Below are 18,108 nucleotides of genomic sequence, written 5' to 3'. Positions count from 1 at the left end.
AGAAATGGCCAATCTCCATGGGGAAGCTCATCAAAATTGTAGATTCAGATCTACTTCCTTCTCAAATGCCTGTGCCAAAATGTCCTACCCTTCCCATTCTTGCTTCTTTTTAGCACAATTCCGGGCCCCTAGTAAACTCTTAAGGAGCTTGTTGCCTTGGTTGTTACCTCTTCTTTTAAAGCCATTTTGAAGTTGTGGAGGGCCTAGAAGAATAGAAGTTAGATTTTTATGATCAGTCCGCGACATAATTTATATTGGAAGACACTGATCTTGAGGATCCTTAGAAGACTTGGCTTGGTTGTGGAGTTAGTCTAGGTGTTCTTATGTGCCCTAGGCAGTACCTGCAGATTTGGTTTACAGAAAGAACACAAGGTTCTAATGAGCTCTTCAAACAAACTTGGTTTTTTAGGAGTTCTCTTGTACAGGAATGACTTAGGCCTATGGGATCAGTTCATGCCAGAACTAGGCCAGGAAGAAGGGAGAGTACAGTAACTAAGAAGGGCAGGAAGTGTTGGTTGCTTAACGGTGGATATGACTTAGAAATCTCAAGTATTTTGTGAAGTTCACGGCTTTATAACTCTTAGTTTCTTAATCACTTCATACAGATGTTGCTGTCTTAATTTCTGATGATATGGGTCCCTGTGTGCTTAACCAGATTCTGAATGGTATCTTTAGAACTCTGGGATGGACTTTTGGTGATTTTTTATATAGTTGAGGTAGCCTGACTTATTACACTGATTTTCCCTTACTGGGAAAACAGCAACAACAGCAAAAAACAAATCTGATTTCTTTTTGGTATATTATTTCTTGTTATTGTTGAGACTGGGATATAATGGTTGGGGAAAGCTTTGTGGGAATTTTTAGGACAATCTATTATTCTGATGGATTCATCTTCTTGCTTTTAAGGATTACACACTCATATATATGTATGTATATACATATAAATATATACATACATACATATGTAGACAGGGGAAAGGCAAAGAGAGAGAGAGATAGAGAGAGAGAGAGAGAGCTTTGATGTAGTTCTACCTCTTGGAATTTATTTTTATAATTGAACTTTATTGAGGAAAGCTCTTTATTGTTTAAATTGCCAATCTCACTTCATCATTTTACTGCTTTCAGAATTTAGTTCCAGGGTCCAATCTATAATACTAAGTAATTAAAATTTCATTCCAGAAATATAATAATAATGACCCTATTGTCGTACTGCAGTAGCATGGTGTGGAAAGGACACTGGATTTGGAGTTGGGAGAAAAGAGTTTAAATGTTCCAGTACTGCTAGTTGTGTGGCCTAGGATAAGTCATTGAACTTCTTAGCCTCAGTTTCCTCATCTGCAAAATCTATAAAATGAGATTACGACTTATACTACCTACCTCATAGAGCTATTGTGAGGAAGGTACCTTGTAAACATTACAGCATTATATAAATGTGAAGTATATTTTATTCTTCTTCCTTTATCAGAGTCTTACCCCTCCACCTCATCATGCTACTCTGGTCTTGGGTTCTTGTAGGCTATGCTAGAAGAACATAAAATGCTGGCAGTTCCTCTATAGTGAGAAGTCTAAATATGGGGATGAGCTATGTGACTTTCATCTAAGGATCAATCTAAGTAACTTTGTAGAAGCTCGTCACCAGGTTGGAATGAAGCAATTAATTTTTTTCTGGGCCATAGAAAATCACCAATGACATCTATTAAACCATAGAAGGATTATGATATACATTGATGGCAGAAGTACCTTCCATTGATCTTTGAAACATTATTAAGTTCTTCTTTAATGAAAAAAGAAACAAAGTATTTCTTAGAATTAAAATAATACAGGTAAAATGTTCAATATTTTGAGTAATTTTAAGACACTTCAGAAGGGAGAGTGATAAACAGGATTTGTCTCTTAACATACTCATCCTCTTTTCTAAAGGCATGTAGACAGAGAAGGATATCCCAAAGATTATGATATAGATGAACTTCCCTTTGGCTCAAAAAATCTGTGTATTTCAAGTTATTTGAGGTTTGGAACAGAAGATGCTATGGTAAGTAATTTGTACTTTTAAAAAAAGTTTTATGTAAATATTTAATTATGAAGCATTTATTTTTTATCCCTTCTATTTCCCTTCCCTACTGAAAACAACAACAGAAGAAATATAAAATCCTCATAACAAATAAGCATTGTTAAACAAAACAAATGTCCAAAAACCGTGTCTCATTTTGCATGTTAATTCATTACTTCTCTATCATGAGGCGAGCAATATTATTCATTGTCATTACCACTATTTAACATAGTCCTAGAAATGCTAGCTAAAGCAATAAGGCAAGAAAAAATTGAAGGAATAGGCATAGGCAAAGAAGTCATTTTTAAAAATTTGATTTAAGAATCTTCAGCATGGGAATAAAAAGTAAGAACCTTACTATATCATAATTTATTATTCATGGATTTGTACACATTGTGGATCAAATAATGGTATCCTCAAGCATAATTACCATATAAAGGAGATGTCTTATGGAGTAAATTCATTAACTGGAATGCTAGAGAACTTGAATATTCTAGTTAATTTAATTCTCTCATGAACTCAGAACCTGTTAGGGACGAAGAAACCTTGTGATCCAAGAACCCCACAAGAAATCTGGAACCTCACATGTATCTTAGAATATCTTAAGCTGTAGTACCTAGTTCATGAGAAAATTTTGTTTTGATTTTGATGTTGTGGTTGAGAATTCTGATAAAAATGAAGAGATGACATTCCCCTATTAGTAAGAGTATACAGAATATAATTTAATGTTTCTTAGGTGAATAAATTTCATGGTGCAAGAGTAAAGAAATGCAGAATTAGTGTGGAACTATAGGAGCTAGATGTTGAAAACTGAAAATAAATAAATTAATTAATAAAAAAAATATGTTTAATGTGAATGTATATGTAGAGCCTAGATTGAAGGCTGTTTTGGGCAGGGGGGTTGAGAGGGAGGGGGAGAAAATTTAAACCTCAAATTCTTATGGAAGTGAGTGTTGAAAACTAAAAAGAAATGAATTAATAAAAAAAGAAATATAGGAGCTAGAGGAGGATGCATAATTCTGCTAAAACATATTTGGAAGCTTGTACTTCACTTATTCATTTGCTTGTTTAATTTCCATTCATTCATTTGACAAGTATTTTTTGAGTATCTACTCTGTACATTGTTCTAGGGACTAGGAGAATTTAAAGGTGAATAAGATACAGTTCCTGTCTTCAAAATGGATCCAATCTAGTAATAACAATAACAACAGTACCAACAGTAGTAATATCTCATATTTCTAGGACAAATACAAGAATGGCTACAATTCACAACAACCCATTATTAATGCAGTCTTTGGCTGCATTACCATAGTAATAATGATGAAGATTAGGGAAATTATGGCTCTTCTGTATTCTGCCCTGGTCAGACCATATCTGGGCGCCACGTTTTAGGAAGGACATTGATAAGCTGGAGAGTTCCTGAACTGGGCAACCAGGATGGTGAGGAACCTGTAGATCATGCCATAGAAGAGGTGATTTTTCTTTGAGTTGAATGAGATGGACCTTTAGTTCTCTTCCAGCTCTGACACTCTATGATTCTGTGACTTTATTCTATAGGCAGTGGAGGGCAGTTAAATATTTTTGAGTAAGAGGTTATGTGAGATACATCCTTGATATTAGTTTATTTCTTAGGATTTGCCTTTTGTTATAGAGGGAAACAACAGAATCTTATCCAAATGCTCAGAAAGAGATGTGGGATCATATCATTTTGGATGTTCCCTCCAGTGATGTAGTTTGCCATCCAGCTATGCCTGCCTATCCTGTGTGCCTCTTGTCTTTAAGTTCCCCCTGGAGGTTCCACTCAAAGTGCTAGCAGCTTTCCTCATTTTCTCCTGACATCATCAGGATACCAGTGGAGGAGTCAGGCTGTTTGTCCATTTGTCATCTCTCACCTTTTCCATGTGACCAGCTCATCTTCTCTTCCTAGATTTCTTCTAGGAGGCTCTGTAGTATTTTGGTACTTGATGTAATCCATATAAGGTAATCTCCAAACAAGTGCCTCTGGAGGCTCTCACCCTTTACACCCTCTTCACCTTGAACTTTGTACTGGGTCTCTTCCATTTTTGTCTAGCATGTCTATATACCCTATGCCTTGCTTGATGCTTATGATCCAATGATTGCAAAAGGTTATCTTTCATTATTAAATCTTTCAAGAAATCTTGAATTAGTTTGAGGTGTGGATGGCAAGCACTTCATTGCAGCATTTTGCTCTACTGAATCAAATACTTTTTTCATAATCAACAAAGAATAAGCACCATGGCACCTTCGGCATCTTTCAGTCAGTTGAAAGATGGTAAAGATGTAGTGGTCCACGATAGAATATCACTTGTGATATTCATCTTATTCTTTGCTAATGCCCTTATCAAGGCTACTCTTAATGTGGTTATAGATGAGTCTCATGAAAATTTTGTGCAGATAAGAGAGTAGGCATATAGGTCAATAGCTGATGATATTCTCCTAGTTACTTTTGAAAAATTATTAACAAGGTCCAAGATTTTTTCCATGCCTTTGGAGTTTTTCCCTCCTCTACTCTCTGTTCTTCCATTTAATAGGATCTCCTGTCTAATCTCCAGCCAGTGGGAATTAGATGGATAACCTCTGACACGTCCTTGATCACTCTGGAAAAAGAAATCCCATAGCTAGAGTGCTGGGCACAGAGTTAGGAAGACCTGAGTTTGAATCTTGTCTCAGACACTAGCTTATGACCCTGGGCAAGCCATTTAACCTCTCTCATCTTCAGTTTCCTCATTTGTAAAAAGGAGATAATTATAGCTGCTGTCTCCCAGGGTTGTTGTAAGAATCAAATGAAATAATGTTTGTCAAGAAGGTGTTGTAGGAAAGATGAATAGATGCATTTTGTGTGTAAACAGGTGGCAGCATATTACCAACGATGATCAGTATCAGAGAAGTGGGGATAAAATACATACATTGTCAAGAACATGTATGTGTGTCAAGAACATGAGATGGGATTGAGAGACATTAGATGAATGGATGCACTTGAGATGGTTATAAAAAACAGAGGAAGGCCTCAGTATATTGGGTGGCTCCTCAGTGGAGGCTTCATGCAAAGAAAAGTCTAAGAATCACACATAAGGTATAGAGGGGTAGCTATCCATGCTAGTGAACAGAGAGCTAATACTGATAAGCTCTCAAGCCAACTATGTAAGTAGAGTTTAAAATCACAGAATCAAAGAGTGTTTGTGTTGGAAGAGACCTTAGAGATCATCTAGTCTAATGCTTTTATTGGATCTGATTTAATCTGATGGAGGAAACTGAAGTCTTGCGACATTACGTGACTTGGCTAAGGTCACACTGCTGGGGTAGCCTATCTGGGTTTCAGATACAGATCCTGTGACCTTTCATTGTGCCACACCTTGATACTGTTTGGTTTACTTATTTATTAATTCATTTACTATTTTTTTATTTGTTCATTTATTTATTTATTTAGAGTTCCAAATTCTCTACCCCACCCTTTGAGAAAGCTAGCAATGTGATATCCATTATATATGTGAAGTCATGTAAAACATATTTCCATATTGGTCATGTTGCACATATTAAAAAAAAAACAAGAAAAATAAAGTGGGAAAATATGCTTTAATCTGAACTCAGAATTTCCCAGTTCTCTCTCTGGAGGTAAATAGCATTTTTCATTATGAGTCCTTTGGAATGTCTTGAATCATTTTATTGATAAGAGTTCTTTTCCCAGTAGATCACCATTACAATATTGCTGCTATTATGAACAATTTTTCCTGGTTCTGCTCACTTAACTTTGCGTATAAGTTAATGCTCTCGCATCTGGGAGAGTTGGAGACTGGGTACAGAGCCACAGTTATTTGGAATGGGGCTGATGACCAACTCCACCTGCTTGAGGAGTTACTTGTGCTACTTTCAGAAGATTTCAGCAGCGAGCTCTGATTTTCTTAGTTATAGTACGTTGGATGCTGATCTCATATGGAGGTTTTGCTATGAATGGGGGAGAAAACCTTAATTTTTTTTAGCAGAAACCTTACTGACTCCTTATGGAGAGCTTGAGATGAGGGGGAGAGGAGAGGACCAAACTTCTTGATTTGGCTCCTTGCCACACTCTTAGAGGTGTGGGTGGGGTATGATACAGGCACTAAGGATGAGTGCATGGGCTATGGAATGTATCTGATGACTATGTTGATGTTATTTGCATTTATTAATTTATGATTAATAGCTATATTAATCAATTAAGATTAATAGCTATAATAGAATTCATTTGAAAGAGCTTTAAGGAAAGAGCAGTGGGGTAAGGAACAAAGGGGAATAGTATATCTTAAAGTAGGATAGAGCTCAATCTGTGCTTTGGTTGAATAATCTATGACAACCCCCTAGACTAATGAGAAAAATGACACTGCTCTCCAAGGAGTAGAACCAATGGGTGAGCGACAGCCAATTCTGAGGGCCTCACAGAGGTAATGGGAGCCCCTGAGTGTTGTTTGGTTTTGGATAGTGTCCATGGCAGGGGGAGCAGAGCACTTGATTTGTGGAACACTTCCTGATCATATAACTGAATTAAGATCAGGTCTTGATCATCCTCTTCAACGTCAGGTAATAAACATCAGGTAATTTCAACTAATCAATAAGTGAAATGATGTAATAACGTTTAAGGTTCATGATTCCAAATGAGATATAATTTAGACTTGAAGATGTAGCATGAAGTAGCGGATAGAGAGATGAGTTTGGAGTCAGGAACACGAGTTCAAATCCTACCTCAGACATATACTAGCAAAACAAGTTAGCTAGCTTTCATATGCCTGTTTCCTTGTCTGTAAAATTACCTTGATGGCATCTAAGGTCCCTTCCATCACTATAATCTGCAATGAGTAAATATTTATTTAATCGGTATAGTTTTCTGTAATTGCAAAATATCAGTTTGGCCACTGTAATCCCAAACCTGTAGATCTTCCATTATAAGATTATCTTAAAGGCATTATAGAAATTTGTTATTTAAAGCAGAAGTGATATACAAGAAAAAGAATCAGTGGCCTTGTGAATTTAAAAAGCAATTTAATTCAAATTTTGTTTTTTGAAAGATTTGTTTTTTAATCTGTACTTGTGATTTCACTGATGTTGGGAACTCCCAGCATGGAAACTTCCACACACACACACACAAACACACACACACACACAAATTTCCCCTCTTAAATACAACTACCCATGACTCCAAGGACTGAGTTTACATGGGACAGGTTCAGTGTTCTCGCACATATATTTCTTTTGACTTGACTGGCTTGACAAATCTTCTAGACTCAGGAAATATCTTTTAATCTTCTCATCAAGGTGCCAATGGGCTTGTTCATACTCCGTAGGAAGATATTTTTGTTGTTGAGTCATTTCAGTTGTGTCGAACCCATTTGGAGCTTTCTTGGCAAAGACGCTGGAGTGGTTTTCCATTTCTTTCTCCAGCTCATTTTACAGATGAGGAAACTGAGACAAACAGGGTTAAGTGACTTGCCCAGGATCACACAGCTAGCAAGTGTCTGAGGCCACATTTGAACTCAGGAAGATTAGCTCTCCTGAGTCCAGGCCTGGCCCTCTATCCACTGTGCCACCTAGCGGTTTAGGAGGATATAATCAAAGTCTAAAACTATGTCTCTTCCCTTTTCCCTCTATGGAAGATCTCTCCACTTAGTTTTATTGAGTTAAACTTTTCAGAGCCTTTCTGCCCCATCCTTATCTCAGAGAAGTGATTTGTTGAAGGAGTGTCCCATCCTTCTCAGGTAGTCTTTGTCAATGCCTATGCAGTAATCTTTCCCTTTCCTTTCTTATTCACCCTCCCCAACCCATTCCCCCCCTCAAAGTTATTTTTGAGTTTTGCGCAAAAACTCCTAATCATTGTTTTTCTTTACAACTTAGGAGAAAAGACTTTTTTTATTCCATATAGAATGCAAATTCTTAAGTTTCCTCATTTATTCATTACTTTAAAGATGCGTCACCTTGTTGAAAAGATGCTTTATGCCAGTTTACATTTATGTGGCTTAGTGAATCAAGTTCATATTTCTCCTTACTGGTGTCCTATGTATTTTCTCTACTTGTAGAGGCTTCTGTGGTCTGTGGAAAATTTTCTCCTATCAAGTCTTCAAATATAATATCTAATTTTTGTCTTTTTAGTACTTTCTGAAGTTCCACCTTATCCCATGTTTATACTTTTTACTATGTCTTCTAAATCTGTCCTTTTTCACTGCCTATCTCTTAGTTGTTTTTTTTTTCAAGTATACTGCTTGGCTTGTTCTTCAATTTGACTAATATTTTCTGTTGACCTTTCACCAGTTTCCTTGATTTTATTATTTGCCACTTTCATATATGTTTTTAGACTGGCAAGGGTGTTTTGCACTCTTCTAGTTTTTGCTTGCTCTTTTTTAAAAAAGCTCCTTTCAAATCCTGCTTTAATTGATTTAATATGCTTATTTATGCTTTGATTTCTCCATGGGAACTTCTTCCAGCCTGACCTTTAATTGTTCAGTTTGGGTTTTACTGCAGAAGTTCTTTACCGAGTTGTAGATTTTCTTTTATTTACTCCTTATTTTTTCTGTTCTAGGATAGAAGCAATGAAAATTGCCTTAGTGTGAGCTGAAGATGCTCTGCCAGGAGGGAATCTTTTGCCTGATTTAGGGGTGGGGAATAGGTTGTACTCTCCCTATGGTCTGGTTAGTAAGGAGAGGAGGGAGAATGGGGGGGTCTCAGATTTTTTTGGAAAAAATTTGTCAATGCTTTTTTGTTTTTTAAACAGTCATTTCAAATCAATTTACCTGTAAATTGAACCCTCCCCATGACAAAGAAAAACATCTAAGCAAAGATATCCAAGAGATTTTCTGTATTTGATAAGATAGGCACTATTTTGCCATAGTAACCTCCCAATTTTCCGTCATGAGAGAGGAGAGGTATATTTCATTTTTGTTCTCTTGGGCCTTTATTGATTTTACCATTACTTAGAGTTTCGATTCCTCTTTGTGACTTTTTCATTTACTGTGTTGCATTGCATATATTGTCTTCTTGGCTCTACTTATTTTGTTTTACAATCAGTTCACATAAATCTCCCCATGTTTTTATGAGTTTTTCATATTTGCGATTGCTTATTGCACAATACTATTTCATTACATTCATAGTACAGTAGAAAGATCGTTGGCTTTAGGGAGTCAAGGAACCTGGCTCTGATACTTCTTGGATGGGACACTTAACCATCTTTGGCCTCAGTTTCCTCATCTGTAAATTGAATATTTTGAACTAGTTGGCCTCTGGGATCCCTTGCAGCTCCAGATCTATGATCCTGTTGGCCTCTGGATGTATAATAGCATTTAAAGACTATTCCTCAATCCATGGGCCCCCACTTTGTCTCCAGTTCTTTGCTACCACAAAGCGCTGCTTCAGTCTTTGTTTCTGTCTTTTATTTCCGTGGAGAATATTCATAGTAGGATTTCTGAATCAAAGGACATGATTGATTCAATCACTTTTGTCACATAATTCAAAACTGAAAATCCAGAAATTCTGGGCCATTTCGCAGCTCTTTCAGCAGTATATCACTGTGGCTGTCTTAACTACAGTGGCTCCAACATTGGTTGTTCTCATCTTCTGTTATCTCTGTCAATTGGTATGATGTGAGATGAAACCTCAAATATGTTTTAATTTCTATTTCTCTTACAGTCAATAATTTGAGTATGTTTTCATGTGGTCATTTATAGTTTGCAATTCTTTTGAGAACTTGGACTGTTTATCTAATTGGAATATAGCTTTTGGCAATACATTTTTGTCAATGTTTCGATTATTTCTTCTCAGCTTTGGGGGTGAATAAAAATAATAACAGCTAATAGTTAGCATTTTATATCACTTTGAGATTTGCAAAGCACTTTACAAATGTTAATTCTCATTTGATCCTCACAACAACCCTGGGAAGTAGGTGCTACTACTAGCTTCATTTTATACCTGAAGATGACAGAGGTTATATGGTTTGTCCAGGGCAATATAACTAGTAAGTGTCTGAAGTTGTATTTGAACTCAGGTCTGCCTAATTTTAGATCCAACCTTATATCTACTGCTCCACCTAGATGTCTCTAGACAATACTAGGGAGGTGGGTTTTTTTTGAGTTTGTGGAGAATGGACTGGAATGGAACCAAATCAAGGATGGCCTGAGCCTCTTCATAACCATGGAATGCAGATTTGGGTCATAGGTTAGGTCTTAATCCTTAGCACCTCTTTTCTCCTGGACTGTGGAACACCTCTTATCTCTTCTGAATTTTCTTTTGTGTCTTGTCTCTTATTTACCTATCTTTCTTCTTCTTTTATTGATTTTCAATTCCATCTCTAGAGATGTCATATATCCTCTATTTTATCTTATCAAATCACTCTGAAGAGTCTTGAAATAGATCTATTTTCAAATTTGGGGTTTTTATGCTTTCTGATGACCACACTTCAGTTTTTCTTACACATAATGTTTATTCATCATGTTAGAATTTTGGGGAAGGGCTTATCTATTTCCTCAAGTTGACTTATTTTCTCTGAGATAACTTTCCTTGTGAGCATTTTTAAAAAATAAAATATGGCTGTCCTCTTATTTTGTTTGGGGGCATCTGGTTCCTCCTCACTGAAGAGGACTTTTCAAGATAGGAATGGTAATTTTCTGAAGTATGATTCCTATGACAGATCATAAATACTTTTAGATATTGTGTTTTCATCGGAAGAAAATGCTGCCATTTAATTGGCTGTGATTGACCAAAATGAAATCTATTTCATCTTGACTTCTCTGTATTTTGTATATGTTTATTTCTTCCTTTTCAACATAACTTGACCAAATTGTTTGTTAATGATGGGTATCAACACACACTTGACTTTAATTTGTGGGGCAGTCTGCCATCTTAAAATGCCAGCTGGTAAATTTTTTCAAGAGGGTGTTTTCTTTTCCTATTTGAGAATACAATGAAAAGCCCAATACCATATCCCTAATACTAGGATAACGATGCAGATAGTCAGTGTCTGGGCAACTAGAGATAAAAGTGACCAGATAAGAGGCTGAGAGGAAAGATCAGAAAGCCTGAAGCCTCAGACCTAAGGGAGCCAAAGCTCAAAGGAATCTTATGGTTCCAGTCTCTAGAAGTGAATAGAAAGAACTGGGATATAAGAGAATGGTGTTTCAGAACCAAGGACAGAATCCAAGAGAATCCCTAGGGCAGTAGGACCTAAATGCTTGCCTGGTCTTGAGTAAATGGGAGGCTTTTGTAATTCTACTGTGAAGCCACCTCCACCTTCCCCAATGGTTAGGGGCTCCAAGCAATTCAATAAATGGATACTTTCCATTTTTAGCAGAAACATTGACAACACTGGGCATACAGGTGTTGATTCGCTGGTCTTGGACTCTGTCTTGTTCTTAGATTTGGAGAGGTGATTTGCCCCTGGAGGTGGAGGGGCAGGGTTCTCCATCACACGCATGTACACCTCAAGATCATGGTCTTCTAGGATCTCTTATGAGGCTAATATTGAGTTCTAAAGGTCATCTACTTCAACATTGCTATTTCATAGAGAAATGTAATAAAAATGAATGAATGGAATGTACTTTCCCCTTGAGAAAAGAAAAAAAGAAACAAAACAGGCAAAAGAAATGATTGTTTTTCATTGTTATTAAAAAATTTTCCATTGTTATTAAAAATAAATTTGGTTTTCTCTTTTTTCAGCCACACATTGGATCTAAATTAAGTAATTTTGGGAGTTATCAGAGGATATTTGCTAACTGTTTTAAAGAAATCAGTGTAGTGTATACTTTAATAGAAACGTTTACTGACCTTTTTGCTAGGTCATTTATTTTTCTTATGCTAAACTCCTATTTTTCCAGCCTTGGAAATCAGAAGCACATGAACAGATGGAGCAATTTTATGTAAACAAAGACTTTGTGGAAAGAAGTAGTTTACCCCTGCTGAATAATGACACATTTGATTCTGGAATTATTGAACGGTATTCTTAATATTTATATTTATTTGTATAGAGCATGAACCCTAGAAGTAGGACTTGTTCAAGGGGTCAGTAAACTTGTGGTCAGTCTTTCTCTTTTGTACACATCCGTGTTTTCAGTAGCGTAAGGAACTTCCTGTGTGAAAATTCCTCCACAGATAAGGATCAGCAATTTATAGTTTCATGGAGTTGCTTCTGGTAGGCCTTAAATAGTAATATAAAATAGAGAATGAACATAATCCTCTAAATCATATCCCCTGAGACTTGCTGTGATTGGACAACTACTCACCCTTATTTCAACCTGGTGATGAATCTTCGTAAATTTAACTTGACTGGTAAGTCCTTGGACAACAGGTATGCAATTCATAACCAGCCTGTAATCTTTATTCCTTGATGCCTGCCCTGTTGGCATGATTTTCAAGACCTTGGAGTTATCTCCAAACCATAGTGAAACATCAGAAGAGTATTTTTGAGTGGTGATGAAAAGGAAATACAGAAAAAATATGTGAGTTATGTTCATGCCACATAAAGTAAATATCATAGTATGATTTGTATGATATTTTAATAACAACAAAAACAGCAAGCATATATTGAGTGTCTATTGAGTACAGAGCATTATGTGTTTGTAGAGGGAAAATGTATTTAGATAAGATGAGGATTTCTCCTTCTTAGACTTCATAGTTTGCTAGGGAGACACAGCACACAATTATAATACACAATAACATATGGCAAGCATATTAGAGAGGAGGGGATGGATATGTGAAGTACTATGTAGACAGAATCAATAGAACTTAGCAAATTTTTGGGGTATGAAAATATTTTCTTCTCTGTTGTTGTTCGGTCATTTCAGTCACGTCTGACTCTTTGTGACCCCATTTAGGGTTTTCTTGGCAAAGACACTGGCGTGGTTTGCCATTTCCTCTTCAGCTCATTATACAGAAAAGGAACTGAGGCAAATGGGCTTACGTGACTAGCCCAGGGTCACACAGTTAAGTGTCTGAGGCCAGATTTGAGGTTGTCCTGACTCCATGCCCTGTTCTGTATTCACTGTGCCCCGTAGCTGCCCAATTTTCCTCTCTAGGAAAGTATAAAATTTTCTATCATTTTCTTCAATCTAGTAATTTTAAAATAGTTATTAAATTCTCCTTCAAATGAGTTTTTTGTGTTTTGACATTTTAAAAGTGGCACTGTGACTTGTTTTCTGGAAATTGTCCTCTTGTTTTCAGGGACACTGGATTGCCCAGAAGAGGTTTTGGAGCTCTCTTTTCTCGACACCCACCAGATCACCGTAAAATGTTAGTAATTTACTAAAAATGCTACCAATGATAGCAAATATCACATAATGAGTCAGGGAAATTTGATTTCCTGAAATAAGTACAATGGGTCAAAGAATGAAAAAAAATTCTCAAGTACCGTTTGTTATATCTGTCAGTTACATTCTTTAATACAATGTTATTTTGCCCTTTAGTAAGTATGATACCTATTTTAATATAGCTAATATTACATGACAATTATATAATAATACATTGACTAAATTAATATGCGTTTTCCCATTTTTAAAGGAAAAAATTGTGAAAATAAGGTACCTTTGGTGACTAAAGGTATCTTGAGGTAATATAATTTAGTGATGTGGTCCCAAATGAAGTTTAAAAAAAATCCACAATGATATCAGTGACGTAGAAGAAAATGAAAGCTATCGAAAGCTAAGGCACCCAGAGCAACCTGTGCATCATCAGGGAACATCATAAACATACATTATTAGCTAAAGTTTCTACTTCAAGGGCAGTAGGGATCTGCTAACTGCACATTAATATAGATTTGATCTGATTGAGGCTTTATCTAATAATACTTGCTAAGAGATCAGTCATTTAATCTCACCTTAGTTTCTATATCTGTACAAGGAAGATAGTAGTACCTGTGCTATCTACCTCACGGGGCTGCTGTGAGTAAAACATTTTTAAGTACTATATAAATGTGAATTATTAAGGAGTAAGCTTACTTGGGAAAAGGGGCAAAATAATGTCCCATTCCCATTCCTCTAACCGTAGTGCTCCAAGGGTGGGGAGCCTGCAGCCTCGAGGCCACATGTGGCCCTCTAGGACCTCAAGTGCAGCCCTTTGACTGAATCCAAACTTCACAGAAGAAATCCCCTTAATAAAAGGATTTGTTCTGTAAAACTTGGACTCAGCCAAAAGGCCACACCCAAGGACCTAGAAGGCCACATGTGGCCTCAAGGCCACAAGTTCCCTACCCTTGTTAGATAAATTACAATCCAATGCTAGGGATGTGGATTCTAGGGATTGTAGCCCCTATTAGGTCTGCTGAGGCCCTGGGATGTCTCCATAAGTATGTCGTCATTGTTGTTGAGTCGTTTTAGTTGTGTCCGACTCTTCGTGACCCCATTTGGGGTTTTCTTGGCAAAGATACTGGAGTGGTTTGCCATTTCCTGCTCTAGCTCATGTTACAGATGAGGAAACTGAGGCAGATAGGGTTAAGTGGCTTGCCCAGGGTCACAGAGCTAGTATGTGTCTGAGGCAGGATTTGAACTCATGAGGATGAGTCTCCCTGATTCCAAGCCCAGTGCTCTATCCATCATACCACCTAGCTGCGTTTCCATAATTATGATACCTATCTTAATGTAGTTAATATTACATAACAATACATTGACTAAATTAATATATTTTTCAGGTACAGTTTTGATCATGGCATTCAGAGCCCAAATAAATCACCAAGAGACAATTGATGCTCCCAAATATGAGCCAAAACCATACCAGATTTTTATCTCCATATCTCTATATTCTGTAGACCACAGATGCTCTAATATAATTTTATTCCTTCCTTGGATGCCCTATAGGCTGATGAGGATTAGTTGAATGAATTTGGGGTGTTTGTCAAGGAGAATAAGAATCTCGCTAGAGACAGTTTATCTGTCTTCAAATATCTGAAGGCTTATGATTTAGGACTAACTTTGTTCTGTTTGGTCCCAGAGGGGAGGACTAGGAGAAATGAGTAGACATTGTCAGATGGCAAATTGGTGTTTCATGTCCAGGGGGAAAATAACTTCCTAAACGTTGGAAGTCCTTAAAGGTAGAATGGGCTATTTCTTTAGGTCCTCCAAACTAGAGGCTTTTTTTTGGAGTGGGGGAGGCAGGGCAGTTGGGGTTAAGTGACTTGCCCAAGGTCACACAGCTAGTATGTGTCAAGTGTCTGAGGCTGGATTTGAACTCAGGTCCTCCTGACTCCAGGGCCAGTGCTCTATTCACTGTGCCACCTAGCTGCCCCCAAAAATAGAGGCTTTAAAGAAGAATCAAGATGACTTCTTAGGGATGTTACAGTGAGGATGGATTGAACTAGATGATCTGCGAAGTCTTTTATCCTCTAAATTCTATGATTCTGGCTGTGACTCTAGTGTAATAATACTTCAGAGATAAGGTGTAAGTGGTGGGGTTAATTTTTATATTTAACATAACAATTGAAAGCACATAGTTATAAAAATCCTTCCTGATTCCATCTTGTTGGATGAATGTAGGGAATATATGGTCCATTAGGAAATAAGGCTTTAATAATTTAAATGGTGGGTTAAAACCATTTATTACTTTAATTTAATTAGTGAATATAAACAAGGTATTAAAGACATAAATACTCTGTTTTAGTCAGAATACATATAGCATGCCATTTTGGAAAATTAACTGAAATATACTATTTTAGAATATTCTCTCTTGAATATCAACTATTCTTTTGCTTCTTGCCAACCGTACAGCAGTTAAAACTAAATGTCAACAGGCAAAAGGCAATGAATAAAAATGAGTTTGTTCAATGGACCAGAATGATGTGTTTCCAGTTATGCTGGAAAACTGTAATTATAATATGACCACAATCCTCACGTTAACTCTTTTGGTGCAATAGTATAAATGTATAACTTGGTCATAATGGAGACTTTTATCTGAAGATATTTAACTTAAATTTTAGGACCCATCAAATTAATTATAATTACATTTGGTAACTTGTTTTTTTTTCTCTATACTACAACCTTGGACCTACACAATTTTGGACTATTTCTATGAAGAAAATGCTTCTTTTCCTTATAAATAGGCTTCAAAAATTCATAGAGGAAAAAAAGGCTTAATGAAAAATTTTGTAATCAGAGACCTGGGTTTGTTGGCTCTGTTTGAGCCAAGCATTCATGATTCACCTTTAAGTGGAAATTCTTGTCACTTACCTAATAGAGAAAGAGTTGGAATACCTAGTGCTTTACATTTTTATGGAGGGCTTTCACAGATGCCTTTAGTCCATTCTATAGTTGATTGAATTCACCTGGATTGTTATGGTAAATGACCTTATTTAGTGCCAATCCTTATATGATATGCTCCCTTTCCTACTCGCTTACTTCTGGACACAGTCCAGTTTGGTAATGTTCTTCCCAAAATGGCGACTGAACACTATTTCAAATGTGATCCAACGAGGACGGCATACAGACAGTTACTAGCCCAGACACTATACAGCGTATGATCATATCGATCCTTCTATACTCTGTTATGCTGTTGACTCATTGAGCCAACAGTCTAGATCTTTTTCAAATAACCCTAATCCAGGTATGTCTATCCCACGCTGTACTTGTACGGGAAATATTTTGAACCCAAGAATAGGACTTTACATTAAATTTCGTTCTATTAGATTTGGCCCATTATTCTAGTCTGTTAAGACCTTTTTGAACACTGCCTTCTCATCCAGCATTCTTGCTTTGGGTCGTTTGCATATCTGCAACTTATATCATCTGTGCCTTCATTCAAATATGCATCTACAATACCTTTGCCAGGCCATGAAAAAAATACTGAACTAGTTCCAGAAATGTTTTGTAAACAATGCCATCCTTTCCACTTCAAAGAAACGAATGCCAAGAAATAAAAAAATGCTATTATTATTTCTTCCTCCTTAACAATCAGAAATATTAGCTTGAGTGTAGCTATGCACTGAGTTCCTAGCCTAGGGTTGAACCTCAACATTAAAATCAGGAGAGAAAGAAATTCATCACTTAGTTGAAAACTTCAGGTGCTCCACCTCTAAGTTTAATATGTAGCTATAACTAAGAGTGACATGATTTACTCTTTAGGTTTGTTCATTCAACTGGTTCTGAATAGTGCTAACTGTAATATTATCCTGCCTGCATCTTGCCATCTCCATAAAGATAACATGAAACACTGATAAATGCTAAAATCATAGCTTACATGTTTGCATTTCCCCTGTCTGTAAGTCTAGTTGTTCTGTTCACAAAAGAAACTAGTTTAATTTGAAAGAAACCATGCCGACACCCAGTGACCCTTTGCTTTGCTCTCTAAAAGCTTGTATACCTTCTCTCTAAGAATATATTCTAGAACTTTACCAGGATTTGAAGTCAAGCTCAGTGGCTTAGAGCTCTGAATATTCTACCCCTTTCCTTTCTTAAAAACTGAGATGTTTTCCCATTTCTAACTTTCTGGAACCTCTACTATTTGCCATGATTTTTCAAGGATCACTGAAAGTGGCTCAATAATCATATCCATCAATTAATTACTTTAGTAGCCTGGGATGTAATGCCTCCTGGACTGGTACCTTGAGTTTGTCTTGGGCAGATAGATGCTCTCTTGTCACTTCTTCACTTACTTTTTTACAGCTCCCTGATAGTCATTTTTATTCTATCTTTTCTGGTCTAAAGATAATTTTCTTTAGGAAATCACAAAAAAAACCAAAAATAAAAGTTGAGTAGTTCTGCCTTCTCACCGTAATCTGTTATCATCATCTCTCTATCCAGATCAGGGGAATCATAGAATCTAAGAGCTGGAAAGAACCTCAAAGACATCAGTCCTATTACCTTTCTTTTAAGCTTTCTTTTCTGCAACATAGCCCTTCCTCTCCAAAAATCCCCTTTTGGTGTCCATTTATCACCAGCTTAAGTGGATTCTGAGCTTTATTTCACATATCTGCAATTACTTATCCTTTCTTCCATCTTCAGTGATGATGATGATGGAAAAAATGGCACACAGAACACTTTAAGGTTTTCTAATGGCATTCCTCACATTTCTGTGGAGATAAATAATGCAGGTTTTATTATTTTCATATT

At 36.6% G+C, this 18,108-nt stretch overlaps 1 protein-coding gene across 1 annotated transcript in view; it reads left to right on the top strand.

Moving 5' to 3' along the window:
• C9H9orf135 (chromosome 9 C9orf135 homolog) overlaps positions 1 to 18,108 on the top strand; it is an 82,128-nt gene that overhangs the window by 45,345 nt on the left and 18,675 nt on the right. The window contains exons 2-4 of the mRNA XM_036739214.1: positions 1,921 to 2,032; positions 11,896 to 12,014; positions 13,238 to 13,306. Of these exons, the coding sequence (XP_036595109.1) occupies positions 1,921 to 2,032; positions 11,896 to 12,014; positions 13,238 to 13,306 (300 nt within the window). The remainder of the gene's footprint in view (positions 1 to 1,920; positions 2,033 to 11,895; positions 12,015 to 13,237; positions 13,307 to 18,108) is intronic.

The sequence above is a fragment of the Trichosurus vulpecula genome, chromosome 9 (genome assembly GCF_011100635.1).
Source record: "Trichosurus vulpecula isolate mTriVul1 chromosome 9, mTriVul1.pri, whole genome shotgun sequence".
NCBI classification, from domain to species: domain Eukaryota; kingdom Metazoa; phylum Chordata; class Mammalia; order Diprotodontia; family Phalangeridae; genus Trichosurus; species Trichosurus vulpecula.
The sequence above is the reverse complement of the archived record's forward strand: the minus strand, read 5'-3'. Positions and strand labels throughout refer to the sequence as shown.